A 27,424-nucleotide genomic window follows, 5' to 3' on the forward strand; every position below is an offset into this window, starting at 1 on the left:
ATCACTAAGCACTTGCAATTTTATGAATGCACAAGTAATAGCCTGGCAGTAAGAGGAATTTGCCTGGGATATGAAAGGCTCAGATTCAGTCTGCAGGTCTGCCATTTCTTCCTGTCCTAGAAATATGCTCCAGACACCAGGAAATCAACCCTACAGTGGTTTTTCTAGAGATGGATTATGACTTTCTGTATTTGTGTATTTTGTTCAAATTCTCTGCAGCAAAGCTGTGAAGCTGAGTACCCAGAATCATAACCAGACAGAATATTGGACTAGCTCCAGAGTGATTTCTCTCATACTAGGCAGATCAAGAAGGAAAAAAATCTCAGGACCAACCTAAATCAGACAGAAGACACTTGTGAATTTGTTGCTTAACTCCCAGGAGTTTCCTGACCACAAGGTATTACCTATTATGCTCTCACTCTCTAGAGTATTGCATTTCAGTAAAAGCCCTGTTGAAGCACTTAGGTTCTTGCAAGCATATTCGTTTATACAGAGTATTTTACAGCTAAAAAACTGTTTCATTGAGGAATCCCCAGTCAACTGCATTCCCAAGTGTTTGCACTAATCTTTAAGGGCAGACACATAGAAGAGCTAAGATCTGAGGTTGTAACTAAGTGGAATATAGGATTTTTATTAAAAGAAAAAAAAAATACTAGCTCTGTTTTCAAATTGCATTGATATAAAAAATTGCAGTGATTTTAGTAATTCCCTTATAAATTATTGACAGATAATTGTCAATAAGGAGTTTTTCCCTTTAAAAATACATTCCCTTGCCACATTAGCTCAGAGTTTCTGTAAAATCAGCTTGTGGCCTCCTGCAAAGTAACTTTTTTTCTGGTAAAGCCCTTATTTCTTATAACTTCTGGGATACAAACAAATTTAATAGATATAACATGCAAATATAAAAGACCAGACAGTTCTGCAAGATTCATGAAAATGAGAGGTGAAAAATTTCTAAATTAGAACCTCTTCCTCAAAATTAACACTTTTGTTTGTAAGATCTTCCCTTCATGTTAGAAAAACTGTGGCATTCCTGTCATTTGCTACTCTGAAACTAGGCTGTTCATTGCAACTATTATTATGCCAGTAAAGTCCAAAGTGACTGTGACTGTGTAATTGTTTTCATATTTTATTGAAATATAATACTGTCACATAGAGAAACAAACTCTCCACATGCACTAAAAAAAATATTGAAGGCTTAAGATTTAGACTTTTCTTTTGGAAAGAAATGTATCAGAATAATGGAGATGTTTGAGAACTTGGAAGAAAAACAATCCTTCTAAAATGGACTGCAATGGCACTTACTGCCTCATCTGCTTTCACAGTGCATTTTCAAATAACCTTGTAGATGCTGATATTAGGGATTTTTGCATATATGCAAAAATGAGGCAACTTCTTACATCATTATGGTATGTGCTGATTGCAAACCTTTAGAACTCATCTAAAAAATATGGTAAGGTTACCCCTCCAATGCATGAGATGAAAAACAAATTAGGTATTAACTTAGCCTGTCATCACCATTTATTCTGTATTTCTGTAGGAACTAACATGACAGGGCTCACCACATGTGGGACCATGAATTTACATTTCAGAACAAAAATAATAAACCATAACAGCCTTAAAGTATGCTGATGCAAGCCAGTAAGGAATAGGATTAGTTCATTTGTAAGCTAAGCTATACTTCTAAAATAGGTACATTTAGATCATGTGGAAGTTTAAAAAATCAGACAACAGAAGTCAATAGGACAATTGGAGAGGAACTTCTGTGCTCTCCAAGTTGTATTTTCATCAATTGTATACATCTTAATAAAATAATTATCATCTAAGTTAGCTTCCCCAGAAAGACCATTTGCCTGTATCATGGAAAGTATCACAGCTACAATGTTATTACTACCTTGAATACATATGGTAATAAAATTTCAAGGAACTCAGTTGTTCTCCCTTTTTTCCCGAAGTTTTGCTTTACATTATCAAACCAAAGAGGTAGACTCATTCTTATGCTAAATTGCAGTACATCTTCTCTCCCTGGTAAGAAGTTAGGGTATTTGCCTTCTGTCAGAAGGCCTGTCCTTCCTGTAACTCCTCTGAGTCTGAGCTCCAGTTTCTCGAGTGCCTCAGTCTCTGCACAGCTCTTAAAACCATGAAAGAGGTGATTCCTGGATTATACTCAGGTATCTGACAGTGTAAGCCCAGAGGCAGTGAAGATTCATGCCTGCCCTCAAAGTCTGCATCCTCCCCTGGGTCAGCTGTGCTACTTCAGTCAGTCATAATGCCATTATTCTGGCAAATTTCTCAGTTATTTCCTTCCCCTGCTGCCACTTGCAACTTCTATGAATTTCCCTCAGTGACAAAGAAGGCTACAAGAGAACAAATTTGAGTGGAGAGTAATACAATTGTATTGTCATCTCCTAGATGTGTGCTCTGAGCACAAGACTGTTCAGCTCTTTTATTTTTTTACCTGCTCTATCTGCAGACCTCAATTCTCAGAGGACACATCTTCTGATCAGCACAGGGCATAGATGGTGTCATAATCCACATTCTTCTGTGCCACTCATGGCATACCAGAAATTTATAGCATTTCTTTGTGGAAACTAGTAGATATGACCCAATTCCAGGCACAAGCATGTCCTGGGCTCATGGAAAAAATACTTGTATAAATCTGAAAAGAAAAAGGCAGAAAATGTCTTTCGTTACAGATAAATAGTTAAAGGCATTTGAAGTGTCAAATTTTACTTAAAATGTTTAAGTAATCATTAAGATAATCACTTTCCTACTTACTGCCATATAGTTCAGTATCCAGGATGGCAAGGAAATCAAGCAAACAAACTTGGACATTCTATGAGCACCAGAACTGCTTATGTTGGTTCCTTGGGCATAAGTTATGTTCATCAGCAGAAGATTTTTTTATGGTTTGGGTACTCATGGCTTTTGAATAGATTTTCTTGAGTCTGATACATGGAAGGTTCATACTGCAATCTTCTCCTCAGTGAAAGGGAGAAAAATATCCAAAACTATTAGCAGCAGGAAAGCATCTAATAAGTACACAATTAATCTCTAAAATAACAACTTTTTTTTTTTTTTTGGTTAGGTTGAAATTAGTCCATTCTATAGAGACAGTGCAGAATGTAAAAACAGATAAAGAATATTCACACAAACATATGGATTGCTCATGTAAGCTTTATTTCCTTAGGAAGTCAGGATAAAACATTTCAGTGATTAATATATAAACAGCAATTGCTCATATCCTGCAGATTTTCAGGAAATAACTGAAATCTGCAAGCAAATTTAACTGAGTCTGTAGCAGATAAAATTAACTAAAAGATGGAGATATAATTGCTTAAGTCTGTACACAAAGTCAAGCTGAAAGATAAATGGCAGTTCCATTTTCCTGTTGACTGTTAAAGCAAATTAATTATCTGGGGTCATGGATTTTCTTCCAGAAACAGTAATGTGAATCTCAGAATGCAAGAGTTTGTAATCAGCAGAAAAGGAAGCTGATTTCTCAAGAGAGATTACCATCCAGGCACAATATTCCTGGGCCAAATTTTCCCTTTTGAAGGACTGTTTCACAGAAGTGTGAAGTTCCTGCATAGTGCTGCACTAGACCAGAGTAACATTATGTACTTAAAACTCTGACACAGCTTTTTCCTAGATCCAGCTTTGGATGGAGTTTCCCATTACATAAAGTTGATTGCTCAGAAAAAATACAATCATGCTGTAATCCTTACATCGTGCTCAGTCTCAAGACAATTCAGTTATTTAACTAATGTCCCCCAATAGCCATGGTGTGCAGTACAGCAGGAATGATAGTTATTTCCTGCAGAGGGAGAGTGAAGCTGTGGGTGATGCCCCTGCAGCAGCAGAAAGGGTGGAATCTGGGAGATGGTGGAGTCTATGGCAGCTGGGAGGGACAGCTGGACTGCAAAACTGGGTGGACTGGAAAGAATGGAAAAAACAGCTGCAACAGCAGAAAAATAGCAGGCAACAAACAGGATGTGAGGAGGAATTACAATAAAGCAGTTGAAAGCATGTGAGGAGACCAGCAGGCCTGACAGTGCCAACGGCAGCCAGAAGTGCTGGGAATGCCGTGATCCACAACACATGCTGGCAGCAGCGCACCGTGGTGAATGGATTCTGGCCTGCCACGCAGGACTGCTGGAGTGCAGCAGGAGCAGGTGCCAAAGAACAGCAAACTGCTCCTTTCTGGTAGTTTAAGAGCTACCCAGGCTTGCGGTTTTATGTAGGCTCTGGTGGATGCCACTTAGCTGTCACTCTGGAAGTTCTTCTGTGAGAGCCCTGAGAAACACAGACAGATGCACATCTGCAACCTCTGTGTGCCACAGGCAGGGAGGCTCCCTTGTGACAAACCAAAGCACAGGAACCTACCAGCAGCAGCTGAGACCTGGAATAACAATCTAGAGATGCGCTAGGTAGGTCTTTCCTGATTTTTTCAAATAGTATCATTTGAAATGTGTCCTTCTGGAAAACAAAGAAACAAAACATAAGGACTGTAAATCCAGAAACACTGTATTAGACAAGAGTTAAAAATCAGAGTACTGAAGTAAATAAAAAACTGTGACAGTCCTGAATGGGTACAGAAAGTTCCAGCAATCATACAACTCAGAAGATAGAATGAATTTGGATGGAAGAAGGAAAGGGTGGTATCAACAGATAGACAGCAGCTGCAACACAAAGATGGAAATGATGGGAGTTAGATGTGTCAAACAGCTCTACACATGGGAATAGACAGAAGCAATTAGAATAGAAAAAGGGCATTACAGAGATATGGAATGGGTAAGTGCAGGAGAGGGAGATTTAAAAATCTTAACCCCTATCTGAGAAGTGCACATCAGAACATAAATTTATGTTTCAGCTTTTTTTTTTTCCTGTCAGTTGAAAACTAATGAAACCTAGGCAAGCAATTAGCTTTAGGTAGATCACAGGGCATCTGTAATATTCCTTTGTGCCATCACTCCGTCACAGTGATGAAACATGATTTATGTGAAACATTTGCTGGAGAAAAGCCATCAACATTAATAACATTATATAAACAGGAGAAAACAGCAGCTCCTGCGGCCTCCCTTCGCTTCCTGTGCTAAGCAGCTCTGTAGTTGCAAAGGAGTTTTTTGAGCAATGTTGATTGTAATTCACAAATTGAATGTTTTACCTTGAGTTCACAGCTGGTGTTTAGTTATTTTTCACTGTATTTGCATTCCAATAAACAGTCATTAATCCCTGTTTCCTTATCGGGAGCTGTTCTAATTAGGTTGTTCTAAAAGTTGAGTTAATCAATAGAGTTAATTCTTTGCATTTATAAGCAACAGGAAGTTTTCTAATGTAAAAACAGTTTCTTTTTTATGGTCTCTTGGCTTATCACTTCTTAAATGTCAGCTTAAACTCAGTTTGGTATGCCATTGGTATGTCATGATAAACAGCACTTACACAAGCAATCCTACTGAAGTTGGTGTGGGCTAGTCATTTGACTATACAACATGAATTAATATGTGCAGAAATGAAAATTATGACCTGCTTCATTTGTCTAAAAAATACTAAAGAAGACTACAGGTAGATAAATAAATTCCTTTTTCTTTTCAATAGATAGTGAACGCATTGAATTGTATTTTCCTTTGTAGTTTACCTCACAATCCCCTGCCATCCCTTACTGTAAAGCACTACAGTGAACAGTTTTCTGAGCAGGTCTGTATTTCTGTAAGAGACTCTCACATTACAATAAAGCACTACACATAAACAGGGGGAACTCATACCTTGCAGACAGCAGCCAGCCCCGCTAGTACTTGGTCATTCTGCTGGCATAGCCTAGTTTCATTTTCCTGTTTCACTAACAGACACAGGGTACATGCCATTACTGATGGCAATGGCTGAGACACAGCCCCAAGAGCTGTGTTCCTTGGTCTCCTTGGTCTGGGCACCACAATGCACATAAAATACCTGGGCACAGTAGGCCTTATTGAGAATTTGCTAGCTATACCCAAGCTTGCAAAGATGAGAAGATGAGAAATCACAATGTCCCAATGTCTGTGCTGTCCTGGGATTCTGGTCATGAGGCAAATGGTAGGGACTTACTCTGTGACCATATTTCAGTTGTGGTTCTAATAGTGGTGTCTTTGTTTACAGTATTGTTCTTATTTGTTCTGCCCAAACATGTCTACTTTTTTTTCTTTGAAAATCATTAAAGCTGCAACTAAGCATAAAAGAAAGCGATGCCACTGATTCAGATTTCCCCTAAATTCACCCAGCTTTTCTCCTAATGAATATAGGAAGTTGTTACTTTGCTGTGCTTTTGCGTGGATTGAGTTCTCTTGCTGCATCAAACCCCTTCACTTCAGTAAGTGCAGGCATTTACCTTCCCACAAAGGTCAATCTTGTGTTTTACATACCAAACTGGGCCAAGTAATTTCCCACACAAAACTCTAAAATTACTGTTATGCCTACACTAGTCAGAAGTTCTACAGAAAAGAGATCTGTATGAACAATAATGTAAGAGATTATTTCTACTAAGGCTAACTGTGCTTATGATCATCTAAAACCTGTTCTCATTTCTATATATGAGAGTACTTGATATTTCTGGTTTGGCAGGGCAGACTACATGGCTGATGATGGGGTGAGTATGGAAAGTGACCACATTGATGGAGCACTTTTTTCACAAAGTTGCAGTTATTGAGGGTTTATTATTACACCTTCTTCATTCTCCCCCATCTTTAATGGCAAAGGAATTAAAACCCTTCAACATGCTTGCTATACTGTGTGTATCCAACACATTACTACCATCGGTCTTCATAAAGGCTATATACAAAATGTATGCTTCACTTCCCAAAATTCAGTCATCTTTAACTAACTACTCACCATACACGAACTTCAGAAATGAGAAAAGTACCTCTTTCCAATGGTCTTGTCCCTCAAAAACATCCCATGCAAGTTTTACTTATACTTGGCTTAAGCATACGTTTCCTTTTTGCCTGGATACATCTGGCACAGATAAAGACATGGAAACAAAAAGCAGGGTGGAGAGCAAACCCGATCTGCTACCACAATTCTTATGCTCCTATACTTACACCTGGCATCATGCAAGCCCCAAAATTTTCTTTCCCTGGGCAAAAAACACGTCTGGATAAATACATCAGTCCATGCTTAAAGCAGTAAATAACAGTAATAGAAGAGTGATGAAAAAGACTATTTGGGGGAATGAAACTGTGTGAAAAAACCCAGTCCCAAACACGTGAAAGTGAATTACTGCAAGGAGTATTGTAACTGGATGGCAATCAATGCTGTCAGCCAGTTCGGGTCACACTCTGAGCAGCAATCCCAAAGCCACGTTCGTTTCTACTCTCGTAAGGCAGTCCGTCCCTGTGACCTGCGCTGAACGGAGCAGCTTTTTTACCTTGTGCCGTGAGAGGTCACGGACTGAAACAAATTCATTAGCTTTGCCGTTTCTTACGCTTTTAATGAACTACTGCCGGCTGCGAACATTTAGAACAACAACGGGCAAACAAAAGCCTCGAGACTGGTCAAGAAGCTGCAAGTTTTCCTTGCCGTTCGCCTGACTTGAGGCGCTGCGGTCGCGCCGGGGACGCTCCGGAGGGCCCAAAGCTGCTCCGGGACAAGAGTGCGGCGGCCCCTGTGAGGCGGGAATGCCCACAGGACCGCGGGAACGGCCCCGAACAGCGGGAACACTCCCAGGATCGCGGGAATGCTCCCAGCATCGCGGGAATGGCTCCGGACCGCGAACCGGCCGGAACGGCGACGCAGGACAGGACGCGCAGCCTCCCGCAGCTCGCCCAGCACAGACTACGCTTCCCGTGAGGCTTCGCGGCAGAGCGCGGGCCGCAGTGTGCGTCAGCGGCGCGAGCAGCCAATCGCGGCGGGGCCGCGGCGAGCGCCGTCCGCCGCCAATGTTGTTTTCGCTGAGTCGAGGCGCTGGTGTTGTTGGCGGCGGCGCCATATTGGAAGGGACGAGCGCCCGCTCTCGAGCAGCCCCTGGGCGCGGGCCCGGCCGCCGCCATGCTGTACCTGGAGGACTATCTGGAGAGTGAGTGTGTGCGCGGCGGGGGCGCCGGGCGGCCGGGCACGGCCGGTGCGGGGGAGCCGGGGGAAGCCGCGGCGAGGAGGCGGCGCCCCCCCTCCCCCACGGCAGCGAGTGACTGACTGGCTCCCTCCGTCCCTCCCTCCCCCCTCTCTCCCGCTCCCCCGTGTCCCCGCAGTGATCGAGCAGCTTCCCATGGATCTGCGCGACAGGTTCACCGAGATGCGCGAGATGGACCTGCAGGTGCAGAGTACGTGAGTCCCGCCCCCTCCGCCTCCGCCCGCCCCCTGCGCGCCCGCCCCGCTCCGCCCCGCGGGCACCGGCCCCACCGCCGCGCCCCCGCCGCAGGGCGGCACGGCCGGGAAGGCCGAGCCGGCGAGGAAGGAAAGAAGGAAGGAAGGAGGCGGCGGCGGCGGCGAAGCGGCGCCGCTCCGGCCCGCCGCAGCAGCTCCGCCCGCTCTCCCGCGCTGCCCCGGGGCGGTCGCATCCCCTCCCCAGCCCTGCCGCGGCTCTCCGGCACCGCCGCTCGGCCCGGGGGCGTCTCGTCGTCTCCTGCGGGCGGAGAGAGCCGAGCCGAGCGCTGAGGCGAGGGGCGGGGCGCACGCCCCTGGCGCTGTCGCGGCAGCCCCCGGCCCGCCCCGCGCCCCCGCCCGCCGCGCCTTGGCGGAAGGAGGGCCCGAGCAGAGCTACCTTCCCGGGCTTGTGCTGCTCCCAAAGGCATTTTCCGTGGCACGTCCCAAACTCTTTAGATTTTTGATCCCTAAGAGCAGTGATGGTGGCTTGGAACATGAGTTATGTCCCACTCCTTCCAGTAGGCAGCGGCATGCTCTCCCTGAAACTTTCCAGCCAGCTCCCTAATAGTAACATGGGAAGGTGCCATTTGCTCGGCCCTTTGTGCCCTAGCTGACATGCAAACAAATATACTTTATACTTCCCGTTTTATTCAAATTATATTTTATATAAATGCCTACTTTTGTATAAATATGTATTTTATACAAAATATAAATACGCTTCAAGTTTCTTTGTGGATCACTATCTCTGCTTATATCCTAATGTAATGCACTGCCTTAGGCTGTTTTCAGGCTGCATTGCCATTTCATCCTTTCTAATACAATCTCCTCTGCGACTTAGGTGTCCTGTAACACTCTGGGTAGCTGTTGAAGTCATTTAACACACAATTAATATGGTTATCTATAACTGTGATCCAAAAGTATTCATTAGTGAAACTGCTACTGCACAAAAGATGAGAGCAATCATCAATATGGAAGGACCAGGTTATTGTAAAGGGGAAAGAGAGAAAGAGCAGAGATGGAAATTACAAGGGAATGCTGTATAGGAATACAAAATGCAGCACTAAGTGGGAGGGAACAGTTCTATAATACTTTAATGTGCTTTCCATTGGATATTTACTTCAGTGGACATAGCAGGTCTGTTTAACAGGCCTTATTGATACATGTAGAACTGTCTATAGGATTTTTTGGTGTATTATCACCTAAATGTACTCTTGAGTTCAGTGCTTAAAGTTGTGGGAGCTGTCATGGCTCCTTCTGGGACATAGAACCTCTGAAGTCACTATCACCAGGCAGTATCATGAGGGGAAGTGAGCCCTGACTTGGATAGTTTGGAATAAGTTCACAGATTTTACTTCTGTTCCATAAGAAGACAAAGAAAATAGTAGGGATTTTTTTTAGGTGTGTTTGAGAACTTGAGGCAGCTAGCTGGGCCGAGACAGCAGATTGAAATTTCCTCTGCTTTAACTGATGACAAATAACATTCTGTGTTGTATTACTGGAAGTAGTAAATGACAGTGAATATTGGCATACTAGGACCAACCTTAGGTGTAGAGAAAAATTTTCTCAGACCTTGGTACTTCTGTGATTCTTGTGCAGTGATTGGCAGTGTATCCAAAGACATTTATGAAACTTCTGATCTAGTACCTCTTCAGCATCACTTGCCCAGCTACATGATGAGCACTACGTGCAAACCTGGAGGTTGTCTCAGAAGTACTTGAAAGCAGTACTTTGATGAGTGATGCTGTCCCAGAAGTCTACATGATTTGTAATTCAGAGATGCCTCTGCTGCTCTGCTTTAGTATCATTGTTGACTTTGTATTCTGTCCTTTTTGGACCACACTGACTCCTAATGAGGCAGGTCCTGCTGTTTGTAGTTGGAAGAAACACTAAACTGGGTCTGCCTGCTATATATTCTGATAAGATTGCTGTGGAAAAAGCAAAGATCATCTGAGTTGGGACTGACTCTTGAGCTTTAACTGAGCTCCACATGAAGCATAAAATGTGTTTCTCTGTTTAAGTTAAAATCATGGATTATCAGGATTTCATGGTAAAATGTCAGTATCTGGAAAAAGGACTCTTCTCATAGCAGTTTTGGCAACTCTCTTGGGAAATTTGATCTAAGAAATGAGTATCTCAGAATATAGTATCACAAGAAAAAATGGATGAAGTCGAGTGTAGCAGAGAGAACTTTCCGTATAATTTGATAGATCTGACCTGAATTCTGAACTCGCCTTTGCCTTTACTGCTCTTTCAGGAGAGACCAAGGTTCTGTGGAAATTTTCCTCTAGGCAGGTCCACACAGACTGATAACATGTCCTCGATTAAAAGTGAAGAGGGAAGATACTTCTTTAATCTTCTCTTCTTTATGGAGCCACTGGAATAACACTTGAGGTGTTTGTGCTCAGAGGATAGGAGATAGAACATTTTGTCTGTGGACTTTTTGGACCAAGTTAGAGTCATTTGGTCAAAGAACAATGATTTTAGAAGCCTCCATATAAAGTGTGTGCTTCTTGTTTGCCTCTCAGGCTTCTTAATGTTCTCCACATGGTGTAAGTGGAAAATGCTCATTCTTCAGGTTCTCCAACTTTAGCCTGTTTTACTCCAGAGCTGTTCGACTACTTTATCTGGATCTAAATAAAGTTGATGTGAACTTATGTCCCAAGTGTTATGGCTTGGGATTAATAGTGCTCTGTCCAGTCATTTGTTAGATTCCTGTTGGTTTTGGTCCTGAATGTTCCCAGTATAAAGACAGCTGATTAATACTTTCGATCACTGAGTATCAATGATTTTTGGTTATTTATATAAACAGTTCTAGCTGTGAATTTTCACAGAGTTGGGAAGACCCTTGGCCTCTTGGATTTTCACAGTAAATCATACTTAGGGTTTCATGAGCTTCTTGAACTAATTATAATTTGCATTTTGTTTTGGTAAGATATGATCCAGTTTTAATGGTGGTTTCTGGAAAGTTTCTTAGGTATTTTGCATCCAGAGCCTGAAGTTTGTAGGTGATTCGTGCATTGTCACATTTAATTTAAAACTGATAGCTGGGCAAAATGTCACTGAGAATGCTGGGAAAAAAACTTCAGTACTGTTATCTATCCTGGCAGTAGCAAGGCTGTCCAAGCTAGTTTGACTGAGGCAGCTGCATGTTTTTGGAAATGTGCAAGCTGTTGAGTGCACAAGTGTCCAGCTGTTGAAATAGTAAACTCAGTGGGAGAAGGGTGGAAGGGAAAGGGAAGGGAATCCCTGTTCATGTCTCAATAAACAATGAAAAAAAATAGCTTGTGGTTGACATTTTCCTTTCTAGAGATAGTTAATGTTAGAAAATGGGTGGTTTTATTTTTCCCCCTTATGATATTTCTCAACTTTATGAAAGTGAGAATCCTGTCCAAATAATAGTTCATCAGTGCACTTACTCCTCTGGGGGTGGAGGGAATAATTTGTGAGTGCTTTCAATTTGCCCTGATCTTCCTAGCAAACAATGGAGAGGCCCTCGACTTAAAGGCAGTGACTTTGATCTTCAGTTGGTCTACCTTTTTGAGACACTAATTTTTTTCAATTATTTGGTTTTGTATTTGACTGTTTCTCTTAGGAGAACATTTTGTTTCCTGCTCAGTTTGTAACTGGCTAGAATGTTCCAAAGTCAGCAGTCTAGAGCCCTGGGTGAGGAGTTTGGGTCGTGCTTTAAGTCACTACCACTGCTCTTAGGGACAAAAAACCTTTAGAACTTGGAGTCCTGCCTGTCCCATGCTGGAGAGCACAAGAACCTTGATGAGAATCCTACCAGAATGCAATTCTGCTTCTTGGAAATTAAGGTAAATATTTCCCTCCACTGTCCACTGTTGCTTGGTTGTTTTGGTTTTTTCTTTTTTTTCCTCTCTAATAGTTTGCACCTCAGTCCTGTCAACTTTGTTTGAGAAAAAAATTTCCCCTTATTTTCTAATGTTTATGTACATGAGAAAATAACATTTGTCTCAATCTTTTCCTATGCTACAGATGCAATGGATCAGCTTGAGCAGAGGGTAAATGAATTTTTTATGAATGCAAAGAAAAACAAACCTGAATGGAGAGAAGAACAAATGACATCAATCAAAAAAGTAAGGATATCATAAGAGTGGGTCAGATTTTTCTTTTGCAAACTAAGACAACCTTGGGAAAAAATAGTTTATGATTGATGGGAGATTTAAGTGTTCAGAACTGTGCCTTCCTTTGGGCTTTCATGGAACTACCTTGGAGGAGAAAAGTGAGTGAAAGGTTTCTTTGATCAAGAGTTTCTCTGAAGTTTTACAGAGCACTTGCTAGCATTTAAAAAAATGTAATCCTGAAATGGTGAGGAAGCCTGAGCTCCTAAATTTGGAGCTCAGATTTTCTTGGTTTTGTTTGTGTGACGTGAAGTTGCCCAAATTAATGTGCTTTCTTTTAGAGGATATTTTTCAAGCTTAGATTCAGCATTTCCTGTGATTTTCTGCCTATGTCCTTCTACACATTACACATATGATCTATTTAGCTTGAGAGAGGGAGGAGTAAAAACATGAATATGAATGTGTTCTGTGTTATCCTTCAGTACTTGAGCATTGGTAATGGTATTTTTAGCAATGTAGTCCATCATTTTGTCAGGAGAAACTCCTTTGTAGTCTCCTACAGTGGCTACTTCAGCCCCTAATTTGGATAAGGGTTGTTTTCTTCTTTAATTAAGTCAAATAGGTTTTTAAATTCTGAAAAAGAAAAAGGTCAGAGCTCTGACTCCACTGGAATAAAGGAAATTTTTCTGTTGACTTTTGTTGAATCAAAATTTCAAGTAGTTTTCACAGAAGATACTATTCAGTGGAAATTGAGAATTAAAAGGCAGTAAAATCTGTTCAAATCTAAAGTAAAAGCATTTGAAAGCACACCTTTTTTTAAAGTTTTGTCTGTGGATTTTCATGGATTAGAGGAGACTTCTAGATTGTTTTAGTCAAATTATTTAGAATGCACTCACAAGTTAGAGAAACTTATTTTAAAGTAATTTAAATTATATACAATATAATCTGTGTTTAACTAGAGTGCTGGAAAGGCTTCCCCACAGAGTACTTCAGTATCATTTTGAAGAGCAGTAGGATTTGTAGTGGTCCTGAAATAAAAGACACACTCTTATTTTAAGTCCATAACATAATGCTGTGTAATGTAAAATAAGTCCAAGATTGTTTAATTTCTTGCAGACATCTAAATATCACTCTAGTAAGAAGTATCTTCTTCTTGTAATTTGGCTTTTTCTAGCACAGAGAAAATAAATTGATATATATTATATCTCTCATTTAAAATTCACATGATTGTTGTTTACAGTAAAATTTCAGTCTTTCTGAAAACTGACTTAAATTTGTCCTTTTGACTTATATTTTGTGCTTCATAACAGCAGCTTAAACTTACTGAAATTAATTCTCTTATATTAATATTTTTTTAAAATTCTCTTCATAACAGGATTATTATAAAGCTTTGGAAGATGCAGATGAAAAAGTGCAACTGGCTAATCAAATATATGATCTGGTAAGTGGACACAAGAGTTGTAGTGAATTACCTAAATTTATGCCCTGAGAATATCTAAGCATTTTGATAAGCACTGCAGTCGTGCTGCAGTGTGCTGTACTTTTATGTTGTCTGCATACAGATGTTTTGCTAGTGAAAGAAACATTTTATATTTTAAGAATTTGGGGTAGTAAGTGTCACTTAAATATAAATCAGAGAAATAGTATTAGAAATCCTAAGATTTTAATGCTTGGTTTCAGCTCGTTTAGGAGACTAGTTGAGAGAATCCCTTGTGATGCAGTGTTGAGGAGTCCAAGAAGGCTGGGCATTCTTCAAGAAGGAAATCTTAAATGTATAGGAGCAGCCCATCCCCATGTGCCAAAGAGATGCCAGCAGGAAGAAGACTAGCCTGGCTAAATATAGAGCTTTGGCTTCAATTTGGGGAAAAAAAGAGAGTATTTCACCTTGGGAAGAATGAACAGGCAACTTGAGAGGGCTACAAGGTTTTTATGAGGTTATGTGGGGAGATAATTAGGAGGGTCAAAGCCCAAGTCAAGCTTTATCTGGTTGCTGCTGTGAAAGATAAAAAATATTTTTAAAAATATATCAGCAATAAAAGAAGGGCTGTGGAAAATCTCCATCCTTTACTGGATACAGTGGTAAACACAGTGATGGAGGATGAAGAAAAGGCAGAGGTACTTAATGCCTTCATTGCTGCAATATTTAATAACAAGACCAGTTGTTCTCAGGGTACCCAGCCCCGTGAGCTGGAACAAGTGGGTGGGGGGCAGAATAAAGTCCTCATAACTCAAGGGAGTCAACAACCTGCTGTGTCACTTAGACACACACAAGTCTGGGGCTATGATGGGATCCTCCCCATGGTTGAAAAAGTCACTGAGCCCCTTTTGGGTGTTTCCCAGAGGTCCCAATTGACTGGAAATCAGCAATGTAGTGCCCATGTACAAGAAGGGTCAGAAAGAGCATCTAGGGAAGTAAGGGCCTGTCAGCCTGACTTAGTGCTGGGGAAGGTCATGGAGCAGATCATCCTGAGTGTCATGACACAGCACAAGCAGGACACCCAGGGAATCAGGCCCAGGCAGCAGGGGTGTAGGAAAGGCAGGTCTTGCTTGACTGAGCTGATCTTCAGTGATGAAGTGACCTGCTTAGTACATGAGGGAAAGGCTGTGGATGTCGTCTACCTGGACTTTAGTAAAGCCTTGGACACTGTTTCCTACAGAATTCTCCTGGAGAAACTGGCTGCTCATGCCTTGGGCAGGGGCATTTTTCATTGGGTGAAAAATTGGATGGATGGCCAGACCCAGAGAGGGATGACATGTGATTTAAGGTTTATTTATTTTACATTTCTCAAAAGAAAAGAACCTGCAAGTCAGACTACACTCAAATATAGAAGACATAAAACTGCTTTAGTTGCACTACAACTAGCCAAAAGTTTGTTCTAGAAGTTGGAACTGCCCATTCTCTTTTGCTTAGCTGATAACTGGAAAAAACTCCCAGTTTTTAATAAAAATGGGTAAATTTTGATGTGTGATTACAGATGTAGAAAGCATTTGGAATGTAGTGTTTCTTTTCACGATAGTGAGTTGAGAATTTTTTTGACTCATTTTTAGTACCCACCAGCATGTCATAGTTTGCTGAAATGCACAGGAGTCTTCACTTTCAGTTGAGACTCAGAACACCAAATTTATTGGTGCTTATAGTGGCACAAAAATTGCACACAGGTTTCAGTTCAGAACTTGCAATTTCCCCAAAGCAGCCCAATTTCTACAACATGTCATGTAATGTTCTTTCTCTTCCCTTTTAAGTTTGCACCTCCAAGAGCACCTTTTAAGAGCACCTCCAAGTCTTCTTCATCTTTATTTCTGAAAAGAAGTGTCTTGGAGCTTTCCCTATGCTATTTTGGTGTTAACAACAGTGTCTCTTCTGAGTGAGACAAATGGAGGTGACCAAGAAGATCCCTTCTGTGCATTATTGTGCTTAGTGCTGCGTGGCACAAAATTGCTGGAAGGGAAATACTTAGCAAGCCTGAGATTAAGGATGTAGATATTCATGTTCCAGAACTGGATGCTATTTTTTTTTTTGCTTTGTCTAACAAACAGGTAGACCGTCACTTGAGAAAATTGGACCAGGAACTCGCTAAATTTAAAATGGAACTTGAAGCAGATAATGCTGGAATTACAGAAATATTAGAGAGACGTAAGTATGCATGATTTTCTTCAAGAACTTGACAAACTTTTGGTCAATTTGCAGAATTAAAGTATCATACACTTGTTAGTGGCTGCCAGTATTTTCACCCATGTTTTAACCGGCTGAAATTTTAGTTTAACCCACTCTCAAATTTTAGTTTCAACCTTTATTTATACCAGTGAAATCAAAATACATTTGAGTAAGTAGAATATTTTTTTCACACAGCTGTTGTCCTTGTGAATTGCTACAGTAAGATACATAATTCTTTAAACCTGTTTTTAATGGTTGTAGGTATTCAGCCAAGTACTGTGGCCTAAGCGTGCCACCTGCCCAGTTGCAAGGATAACATTTCTTCCTTGAACTGATTGCCACCAAACTTAAGGAGGGTCATTATTTTAGTTTTCCATGTACTTGGTGGTTTTCTATTTTAAAGGGGCAAGAATGGGTTGTTCTATAATGGGCCAGTGAAGGAAAAGCATTTTAGGTAGGATGCCTGCATGTTAAATACAAACATGCTGATATTTAGAATGTGAATAAAAATGTAAAGTTACAGCTTTTTTGCCAGCTTGGTGTAGAAGAATGTGTCTTTTCTGTATGTATCAGCATTTAGACATCAAATTCAAATGTGATAAATTTCTGAGTTGATATAACTGCTGTGATTAGGGAGGCAGTGGCTCTCCTCATAGCCAAAACCAGTGAAAATTTACTTGAGTCACTTGGGCATATTAAGAATAAGCATTCTTTCTTGGAACTTTTTGTGGCTGAGTTGTATAAGCTGCGAGTTTGGGGCTATTTTATTTGTAATTGGTATTACAAATAACACACAATATAAGAAAACGCTAAATTAAGTGCTATTCATTAACTAGCAATTACAGAAAAGGATTAGTTTAGTTTAAATACCAGTTGGTTTTAGGATGCAGTGCTACCTTCTTTAGAACCACGTGTTTGGAGAGGTTGCTAGATAGGATTTCAAGAAATCAAAATAGAGAAGCACTAGACTGTTCGTTGCATCTCTAAGGTTTGTTTGGTTTGAGGGTTTTGTTTCCTTGTTTGTTTTTAAATAAAGCTAAAAGTACAAGACGTAACATTTCTAGCTTTCAGAGTAAATAAATACATAAGGTTGAAGTCCCACCAGAGGGCAGCCTTTGGGCAAGTTCATAACGTGATTGAAGTTCTCTCAGCCAAAATAGCTCCTTATGCTTTGATCCTCTTCAAGAATAATTATATTTAAACTTCTGTAATATTTATGTATTACTCATGTATTTCAGTGCTTCTTGAAAGCACTGGAAGAGGTAAAGAAATGCTGAGGATACAGATTTTGAAAAACGAATATGAATTGCTTTCTTGTTTTGTCTTCTGTCTAAATGTAAGTTGGTAGGTATTGCACCTACTTAAAAATCTTTTTGTTGGAGATTGGAGAACAAAATACTGTATATTGTTGCAAATTTATAGCCAAAGTCTCTCCTATGCTGTGATTATTTAGCCTCATCTTACAAGAAATGTTATTCTTAGACATATACTTGGATTTACGTCTGTCTGACTTTTTCTTTTTTTGGGGGGGAGGATGGGGGTGGGGTTTGTTGTTGTTGTTTTGTTGGTTTTGTGGGGTTTTTTGATTTGTTTTTATTTGTATTGTTGCTCTGTGTATTTTGGATGTTAAGAAAATCTGGATTATGATCTGCAGCCCTTTCTTTTGAATGTTAAATCTTCTTTAAAGATGAAACTGCTGTTTTCTTGAGTTTTGACTGAATGTGACACGGTAGACTCGGTGGAACAAGATGCCTTGTTTATACAGTTTACATTGTTCAGTCTTCAGTTCATACTGGTGTTGATTGTCAGTACTTTTGGTGCAGCCATTCTGCAACTCATTTGATTAAGTGGCTTGGTGAGGTCAATGTTCTTGGTTCTTCTTATTTGACTTGATTTTAAGTTCTTGATTTCAACAGTTGGACAGTAGCAGTCACCAATTTTTGAGAACTAATCTCACTGGTTCGTGGTTGTACTGTAGAAAGGGTTTCCACTCCAGCAAAAATTCTTCTGATTAAAATAAATATAACTGCATTGTGATTTGGTTAATATTTTAAAGATCCCTTTAGCATGTAAAAGTTAAAATGGTGGTAAGTCTCAATTTTCATGTCCTTACTTCCTTCTTAGGGTCTCTGGAGCTGGATACACCAGCACAGCCTGTGAATAACCATCACTCCCATTCTCACACTCCAGTAGAGAGTAAGTATTTGAAACTTATAAAGATGGCCACTTTTTATGTTTCCTTTGGGTTTTTTTTTTGTTGAGGGAAAAGATGGTTTAGAACTTTTTTCCCCTCCATCATTGCAAGGAGAAAACAAAGCATAATAAACACTAATCATATGTGTTAAGAAGTGCAAGAATGAAATAGGTTTTGCTTGTGGGAATTAGTTGAAAGTGCTAGCATAATTTGACTTTCTGAATAGATTTTACATTTCTCTTCATTTATTTCATTTAGAAAGGAAACACAATCCATCTCACCATAGTACAACAGATCATGTTCCTGAAAAGAAGTTTAAATCTGAAGCTCTTCTATCTACCCTGACATCAGATGCTTCTAAAGAAAACACACCAGGTAATCCTAATTGTCTTTCATTTCATTCCTTTTTAGTCAGAAGAAGACAAACTTAATTATATTTGTGAGTTAGTCTTCTGAAATCACAAAATCATGGAATAGGTCAGGTTGAAAGGGACCCCAGTGGGTCATCTGGTGCAGCCTCCCTGCAAAAGCAGGGCCATCCCAGAGCACATGGCACAGGGTTGTGTCCAGACAGTTGTTGAATATCTCCAGCGAGGGAGACTCCATAGCCTCTCTGGACAGCCTGTTCCTATGCAACCTGTCCTGTGTGTGGCCACCTGCACAGTACAGAAGTTCTTCCTTATATTCAGGTGGAGCTTCCTGTGCATCAGGTCCTGCCTGTTGCCTCTTGTCCTGTTGCTTGGCACTACCAAGCAGAGGCTGGCTCCATCCCCTTGGCACCCTCCCCTCAGCCTCCCCTCAAATGCTCACAGACAGAGATGGGGGCCCCTCTCAGTCGTCTCTTCTCGAGGCTGAACAGGCTCAGCTCCCTCAGCCTTTCCTCATAAGGGAGGTGCTCCAGTATCTTAATCACCTTTTCTTCATCCACTGGACCCACTCCAGGAGCTCCATGTCTCCTGTACTGAGGAGCCCAGAACAGGACACAGCACTCCAGGTGCAGCTTTACTAGGGCTGAGTGAGGGTCAGGATCACCTCCCTCAACCTGCTGGCCATGCTTTTCCCAATGCTCCCCAGGACACCATTGGCCTTCTTAGCCCCCAGGGAACACTGCTGGCTCAGGGACAGTTTGTTGTTCACCAGGACCCCAAGGTCCTTCTCCACAGGGTGGCTTTTCAGCAGGTCAGCCCACAGCCTGTGCTGTTGCTTGGGGTTATTCCTCTCCAGGTGCACTGCACTTTCCTTTGTGGAATTTCTAGACCCTGTGCCATCAATAAAGACCTTCTGGGATCTGCCATTTAGCCAGTCCTCAATCAGAGACTGATACCCCCTTCTCTGGGATTTTCAGTCACTTGAAACATGAGAAATTGCAGGCATTCTTAGTCATCTGTGTTTTCCATGAAGTGTGTCTGCTTTGTTGTCATTCAACAGCTGTATGATGGCTGTTTCTTTTTATTTACACTTTGAAGAAGATGAAAGTACAGTTTCATTCAGCTAGTAGTACAAATATAAGAGATCAGTGCATTATTTTCAGGAAGAAAATGCATACAACAGTTTCCAAAGAAAGGGAAAAGAATTTTCACACCTTTTTCTAAGACTTGGTCGAAAATAAATTTTTTTTCAGGTGTTTTCTACGTCAAAAGAAAAGTCTTTTTTGTATATAGTGACTAAAAAAACCTAAACCTTTCTCCCTATTCTCAATATCAAGGTGTTTCATAGTTTCTTTTCTGAAATAGTAAATCAGCTACCTCAGTCATGTTTTAAGTCATTTCAGTCATGTGTATTTCAGTTTTCTCTTGAAGAAACTTCACTTGAGGCTGCAAATAAAATGTAGCTATATTTGAGCAGCTGTCATCCTGCAGATGACCCTGGAAATTGTGTTGCAATAAAACTGATCTGTAGTTTTTAGAGTTAAGATTGTTCAAAGTTTTACTTCAGAAACAGTATAGGTGTGTAATCATTCTTACCCTCTTCTTGATGATTATAGTAGTGACAGTTGTTTCAATATAGGCACAGGTATTGCAGCTGCATCTGTTTTTCAATAGCAGAGTATCATAGTGAGATCATAGTCCTTTCTGAAAGGACTCCTTGCCCATGAGGATAAATAGGGAACAAACTTCTTTTTCTTTTTTCCTCTCCAGAAACAAATACTGGCTGTGTCTAATTACTTTTAAAACCTTTTTTCCAAATGATTAGATTGCTTTGATGCGTAAATGGAGTTCCTACTCTTTCACTGGCTGTCATATAACTCTTCTTAAAATGCAAAGGAATTTAGTTTCATTTTGAATTTCATAAATGTGTTCTGTTCATCAAGGGTGTCGAAACAGTAATTCATCATCCTCTTCAAACAATGCATACAATACAAACTCTTCTCAACCATTGGCATCATATAACCTGGGCTCATTATCTTCAGGATCCGGGGCCGGTGCTATTACCATGGCAGCAGCTCAAGCAGTGCAAGCCACGGCACAGGTAATGTCAAACTATTCTTGTCATTCTGCCATCTGCTTATGATTAAGAAGAAAGGCTAGTGACTGTTTTTTTTTTTTTTTTAATCTGAATTCCCATGATCACGTTCAGCTGAAGTGATTCAGTTCTTACATTAGAATTTTATTAATATGCGACAGTTTCATCCTGTGTAACTTGCCTACAGGGACAGCTTGTTTTCTGACTTTTCCTGCAAGATGTTCTCACAAATTTCACTACTTTCTGTACATAATTTCATTAACAAGGTAACGAGTGAACCTGTGCATATCATTAGCAGTTAGCAGCCTTATGTAGGAGCTTTACTGCGTAATCTGATACAATATCAGCGTTCCTTTTAGATGAAGGAGGGAAGACGAACATCCAGTCTAAAAGCCAGCTATGAAGCATTTAAGAACAATGATTTTCAGCTTGGAAGAGAATTTTCATTGTCCAGAGATTCAGCTGGATATTCATCATCAGCTCTGGCATCTACATTAACTCAGACATTAAGTTCATCAACCACAGATTCACGAAGTGGCAGAAAAAGCAAGTAGGTTTTCTTACTTGTTGATTGCAATTATAACTTTGAAAGCAGATGAGCTTTTTTTTTAAAAGGTCGTGGGCCATAATAGAAATACATTGTATTTAGTATCTGTTGGGGGGAATCAGCAGAAGGTAGTTACTGCCTCTTGGCCATATTTTGTGCAGGGCTGTGTTCTTTTGTCCTCCCACTTCTTTTTCTTTAAGTAAACTCACTCTATTGATTTGCTTTTTTATCTGAGATACAATCAAGTTTCTTCCCTCACTTTCCTGTGTTATAGAGAGGATTGATGTTACAGCAATTGTTGGGAATTACTGTGCAATGGTTTGTAGATGGTTTTGAAATAATTTGGAGATGTCTGATGCCATGTAAACATGACACTTTCTAATGACTGACCGTCTAGAACAGGGAATGAATTTCATTTCTGATTGAAGTTTTAAAACATTTTTAACAACACAGTGTCACAACACATTCAACAATCAGAACTTGTACTTGAAAGAATTTATCTCAAAATACCCATCCTTTTAAATTGTCTTGAGTTTTTTTCTTCATTCAAATTTGTGTGTGTTCACAACTCAGTTAATAATGCTGTTTGAGAAGCATTTTTCATCTATGAATATCTTGGGTGTCAGGTCTGACCTATAAGCAAAAGCAGAGAAATTTTGTTCTGGCACCATTCCTATGGAGTGATTGCTGATGCTCCACTGTTGAGTGGAGATTAACAGAGAATCAGTCATCTTCAAAGCAGTTATCTATTGTACATGACATATGACATTATTTGTATGTAAATTCCTGTTTTATTGGTAACAATTTTTGTAAGGACACCAAAGCTATTGATGGAAAACTTTGTGAAGAAAAGCATTTGTTAAAGCCACTTGACAGTTTAGAGCTGTTAAATTCCATTGATTAGAGCAGCACGTCCTGCACTTGTAAACTAGTGGGACTTGTTTCCTTTTCCAAGAGCATACAGTGAGTGCATTCCAGTGCTTGTAGTGGTTGAATGAAATGTGATGGTGAATGATAGCTATGGCATTTACATACTGCAGCAGTTCAGAGTCAACAAAGTACTTGTTTAGTGATTCTTTCACTTGGCAGAAAATAAATCATCTACACACTTTTTTCCTTTTTTTTTTTTACTCTTCCTCAGAAACAACAACAAATCCTCAAGTCAGCAGTCCTCATCATCATCTTCTTCTTCCTCTCTATCATCATGTTCTTCTTCATCTGCGCTGGCACAAGAACTGTCTCAGCAAACAGCAGTAATACCAGAGTCTGATTCTAATAGCCAGGTTGATTGGACCTATGATCCAAATGAGCCACGTTACTGTATTTGTAATCAGGTAAGGATGGCCTCCAAATTGAAATACAACTACAGATGCTGTTTCAATGTAGCTGAACTTCCTTCTCTGAATGCTAATTTTGAAAAAGCTGCATTTTTACTCTTGAACTTCTGATCTGTTTTTATTTACTTACTGGTGGTGTTGAATGAACTGTTGAAGCTAAAAATAGTCCGTTTTTTAAGTGATGTGATATCCTTGGAGAGTTTTAAATCTTGTAATGGAGATTTCAGGAATAATTAAATTTTAAAAAAATGGAGAGGGTTTACAGTGAATTTAGTTTTCTATCTGAAATATACAGATGAATCTTCTTTTGCATAAACAGTTTTGGAAAGTCAGTTTACTATTAACATGATGATGTTTGGGCTGTGTTACAAAAGTAAAATGAAAATGTTGTTACTGCTGTTAATGGAAAAACTCCTCAAAGGAAGAAATTTGAATGGTGACCCTTTCAAAATGTAATTGCTAAGGGATTTTTTTCTTATTTTACTAGGTGTCCTATGGTGAAATGGTAGGCTGTGATAACCAAGATGTAAGTAACAAAGTTCAAAAGGTTCATGAGAGGCTTATGCATATAACTATTGCATGTAGGAGTTGCTTTTTTTTTAGAGTTTGTTTTTGAGTAGAGTTTTTTAGAGTAAAGTGCATATGATTTGAACCATCCTTCAGGAAACTTCTCATGTCTCCACACAGCTTAGATTCTTTAGAAACCTGCAGCCTTTGCTAGGTTCAAAAATGCCCTGCTTCAAAATATCCTTTATTCCTGTGAATTTTCAGCTATTTCACTACTAATAAGAGTTGTCCTTTTCAAATAAAAAAGTTTTCAAAGAACAGTTGCATTTTCAAAGAACAGTTGAATATAATAATGTATTTACTGAGATAACTACATTTAAACAAGTGATTCTGATTGAGATTTCCTTCTCAAACTAAGTATTTCAAAGCACAACATACTTATTTTGCTCTGTAATGTGAGTCCATATATGACTCCTAGAATTCTTACCATTTTTCTTAGTGTACTGAGTGTATGTTGCAGATCTTCCCCTCTCCTTGTTTTGTCCTGTGACTGGTGTGAAATGCAGAATCTACACTTTCCGCTTGTGTTCCATTTTCATAGAACTCTATTTGTGATACACATTTTGAAAAAAAACCCAATTCACAAACCTTGTCTTTTAACTCTTTTTATAGTGCCCTATTGAGTGGTTCCACTATGGATGTGTTGGACTGACAGAAGCACCAAAAGGGAAATGGTACTGTCCACAGTGTACAGCTGCAATGAAGAGAAGAGGCAGTAGACATAAATAAGTTTGTTCATCTGGAAAAAAGTTGCATAATAAAGGTTTTATAAAGGACTTGGGAGGGGAGGGGCAACTCTCAGCACACTTCCTTGCAACCACTGAAGAGTAACATAGCAATCATAGAATGGTATGGTTGGAAAGGACCGTAAAGATCTTCTAGTTCCAGCCCCCAGTCATAAGATCTTGAACCATTGGTTTTACTAAGTCGTGTTTTAATATTGTAGGTAAATTATTTATGCACCTTGATGTGCTACAGATACTATTCCAGTGAGCCTTGGATTGTTCCAGTGGCCAGCATATGCAGATATTTGTACTATCAAAGCATTTTCTCTAAGCAGTGGGCATTCTACAAGTACTCAATCTTCCAAAAATTCCGATAAGTCAAGATTTTAAATGTATGTTTTATATACAACAGATATATTCTGCTGCATGTACTGTACTCAAGAGCTGTTACGTAACACTATGTATATTAATAGTGCAAAAAGTCAGTGCTTCTGAAAGGAAAAAGAGACAGTGGTTTTTAAAATGCCTTTATAGCTTTGGTTCTTTATGAAACTTAATTCAGCAGGCTGAAGAAAATGGTTCTTGTATACAGCGGGCTGTTGTCCTTTAGGGTACTTGAGTATGTAAAGACAAAAAATGCTGTAGAATACAACAAACTTGTGCCATTAGTCTTTATATGTTTCTGCTCCAGAGAAGGCGGGGGCCATAAGAAGAAAAAAAGGTGTTAAAGTGATGATAAATTTTTATACCAAATGTGTTTATTTTTTTGTGCAAGTAATCCTTTAAATTTGAATTGTATTAGGTGTAAAATAAAAGAACCTCAACTCCTCAGATTAAAGTTTCCTGTACATTTGTCAAAAAAAAGATTTCTGACTGAAATGGTTTCACAAATTTCCATTTTTTTTCCTGGCTCTCTTCAATGTGGGAGCATTGAACAGAAAGATGGGGTTTATGCCTATTTTTTCCTTCCTTCCTTCTTCTTTCCTCTATTAAAAAATATGCTTTCTTTTTGAAATCAAGATTTTATTTCAGCTCTGTGTTAGGCTGAAAGACTGTGGCTGTCATGTGGTAGCTTTCCAGACCCATGAAGAGAAGAGGGGGAGAGAAGGAAGCAGTTCCATTGCATGACCGTGCAAATAGTGTCAAGGGAATAAAACCAGATAGGTCCATTAGGAATAAGAGTATGTGCAGAGAATGAAACCAGGCTTCTGTCACACCATGTTTTTTCAAAATGAAAAAAGTAGGCATTTAAAGTCCATGAACTCAGGAAAAGTATATGTGAAAGAAGGGAAATGTGATTATGGATGATAAATAGACTTTGGCAAAAGAATAGGATGGAAGTTCATGAAAATAAACAGCAAGAAGCAGTTAACTAAGGTTCCCTTGAAACTGGGAACTCAACCCACTGTGTATATATTTCTGTGGAAATCTCAGTCTAAAAAAACCACTTGAAGACTAGAATATCTGGTTTTAAATGAGGCTTTTGAGACAGTGGAGATAACAAAGTGTTTGTTTTGTGGGAAACTGGTGCCATGCTATAAATTGAAATTAAATAAGCAACCAGTAATCTAGGCTCTCCTTAAACTGAATGTCTGTCCTATGGGCTAAGAACTAAGTTCTTTGAGAATTAAGATTGTATACAGCAAAACCTCTCACTCTGCTGGTAACCATACTTAAGATGGTACCAACATTACAAATTCAAAATAAATTTCAAATTTTAGTGTGAATATTGGATCCCTGTTTCATTGGGAAATATAAATTATTTTTTTCATTGAGAAATTAGAGAACTCACAAGAAGAAAAAACTTGTGCTTGTTAGTAAATTAGTATTTTGTGTCAAGAGAACAGAAATGGACAAATGTGGAAAAAAATGCAATACCTAAGTCAAAGATGTAGAACAATAAAACCTGTTCATACTTTTGTTATCTATATAGGAAGCCTGTAAAAGAAGCTCGCAGGTCAGGAGGTGATTAGACCGTAAAAGCTCTGAGCAGTGTGAGTAGCTACATACTGAGAGAGTTCATGCCTCATGGTCAATAATGCTGCTGGACACTTCCTAGGTAGACAAGTACAGGTGCAAAGTCTCTCACTAAAGCTCCTTTAAAATCAGTGATGCACTGGTGGAAAAGGGGCATCCCTTGATTGGGACATCCACACTGCTATTTAGAAAATTGAACAATTAAGAGTAAAGGAATAAATAAGCAATATCCCCAACACACACTGCTAAAGAAGAGCAGGACTCTGCTGCTCAAGAGTTACATAAGAGGTCAGTTAAAGAGGCCTAAATGAGAACATAATATTTGCATGTGTGTTGTTTTCTCAAAAAAAAACCCCAAAAAATGGAAAGTGCTAAAAGCATCAGACCAATCTCATGACAGACTGTCTGATAAAGTGGAAAACATATTTAAACATTTTGCTAAAACAATGTAAATATAAAATAATACTTAGATTTCACTTTACCTGAAGCTGAGTCCCCTGAAGTAGGAAGTAGGGATTACTATGTAGGAAAATGATTTGGAAGTTATCTAGAAATTTTATGGAAACCTCAGCTCTCTGTTCAGCAGCGGGTCACAAAAGTGCTAAGAATGACTCAGTAGGAGATAAAAAATAAAACAGAAAACAATTTTACACTGTGTAAATTGAATTGCAGTTAGGTCAACATAGTGTAAAATTCTGGTCTGCTCTGTTACAAAAAGATAGCACAGCTAGGAAAAGGTTCAAATTGGAGGGTCAAAGCTGTATCATGACAACATAGCTGAGGAACAAATTAATTGTCTGGGACTCTTCTGGATGGGAAAGAGGCAGCTTCATGAGAATATAAGAGGGATCTGTAAATTAAGTAGTGATGTAAAAAGGTGTGTGTTTTGATAGAAGTAGTGGTATGGAGAAAGCCAGTCCAAAATGAAAACTGAGCAACATTTTTTCACATGTGGCATGCTTACATTACAAAATGGAATATATAGCTAAAATCCCTGGATCAGAAACTCACTGAAGTTTGATCAGTAGGAGTCAAAAGAGCTTATTGAGGGAAGTGTTCCAGGTTGCCTCTGACAGTTCTAAAATCCTCAGGCACTCAATGAAAGCTATTTGATACCAGGCACTATGTTAGCGACCTCCGGCATTAGGCAGTGCAGTTTCTTTAGCTTCATGTCAGTGTTCCAGCATTTGGATGAACTTTTAGGATGAGGGGTATTTGTAGTACCACAAACTGAAAACCAATGTGCTAAGCACTCTAATGGAACAAAACACTGTCTATTCCTTGTAAAGACTATTGTCTGTGTGCACTGGGGAGCTGTAACTTTTGTTTATTCTAGATCTGAAATGAAAAAGGAGAAAATACTTTAATGGATACTAATCTGAAAATCCCACTAGGTTGTCTCTCTGGATAGGAAGGGATAATTTGCATTCTTCTTTACCAAACTTTGCAAAATGTTATTCACACACAGTAAAGGTCAGAAATTCTGAGGTTTGTTTCACTTTCTGTTCTGCCTCACCAGGGAGGTACTTTCCACTGTGAGTTG

At 39.6% G+C, this 27,424-nt stretch overlaps 2 protein-coding genes across 4 annotated transcripts; one reads left to right on the forward strand and one right to left on the reverse strand.

Moving 5' to 3' along the window:
• Positions 1 to 3,157: 3,157 nt before the first annotated feature.
• LOC143694158 (uncharacterized) lies at positions 3,158 to 7,960 on the reverse strand. Its single transcript, XM_077178985.1, has 2 exons — positions 7,400 to 7,960; positions 3,158 to 4,479 (listed from the first exon to the last, which is right to left on the reverse strand). Exon 1 carries the CDS (start codon positions 7,958 to 7,960, stop codon positions 7,469 to 7,471), a length of 492 nt encoding a protein of 163 aa, XP_077035100.1. The 3' UTR covers positions 3,158 to 4,479; positions 7,400 to 7,468.
• Positions 7,876 to 24,735, forward strand: ING3 (inhibitor of growth family member 3). Of its 3 annotated transcripts, XM_054632275.2 has the most exons (13): positions 8,029 to 8,047; positions 8,220 to 8,291; positions 11,927 to 12,149; positions 12,331 to 12,431; positions 13,792 to 13,857; positions 15,954 to 16,050; positions 18,196 to 18,267; positions 18,524 to 18,640; positions 20,577 to 20,734; positions 21,088 to 21,278; positions 22,417 to 22,609; positions 23,100 to 23,138; positions 23,792 to 24,735. In XM_054632275.2, the coding sequence occupies exons 4-13, from the start codon at positions 12,336 to 12,338 to the stop codon at positions 23,906 to 23,908; spliced, it is 1,146 nt and encodes a 381-aa protein (XP_054488250.1). In that variant the 5' UTR covers positions 8,029 to 8,047; positions 8,220 to 8,291; positions 11,927 to 12,149; positions 12,331 to 12,335; the 3' UTR covers positions 23,909 to 24,735. The 3 variants fall into 3 exon arrangements, with proteins under 3 accessions (XP_054488248.1, XP_054488250.1, XP_054488251.1); XM_054632273.2 differs by lacking the exon at positions 11,927 to 12,149 and having other exon boundaries at positions 7,876 to 8,047; XM_054632276.2 differs by lacking the exon at positions 8,029 to 8,047 and having other exon boundaries at positions 12,043 to 12,149.
• The last annotated feature ends 2,689 nt before the right edge of the window (positions 24,736 to 27,424 follow it).

This window comes from Agelaius phoeniceus, chromosome 5 (genome assembly GCF_051311805.1).
Source record: "Agelaius phoeniceus isolate bAgePho1 chromosome 5, bAgePho1.hap1, whole genome shotgun sequence".
Taxonomy (NCBI): Eukaryota; Metazoa; Chordata; class Aves; order Passeriformes; family Icteridae; genus Agelaius; species Agelaius phoeniceus.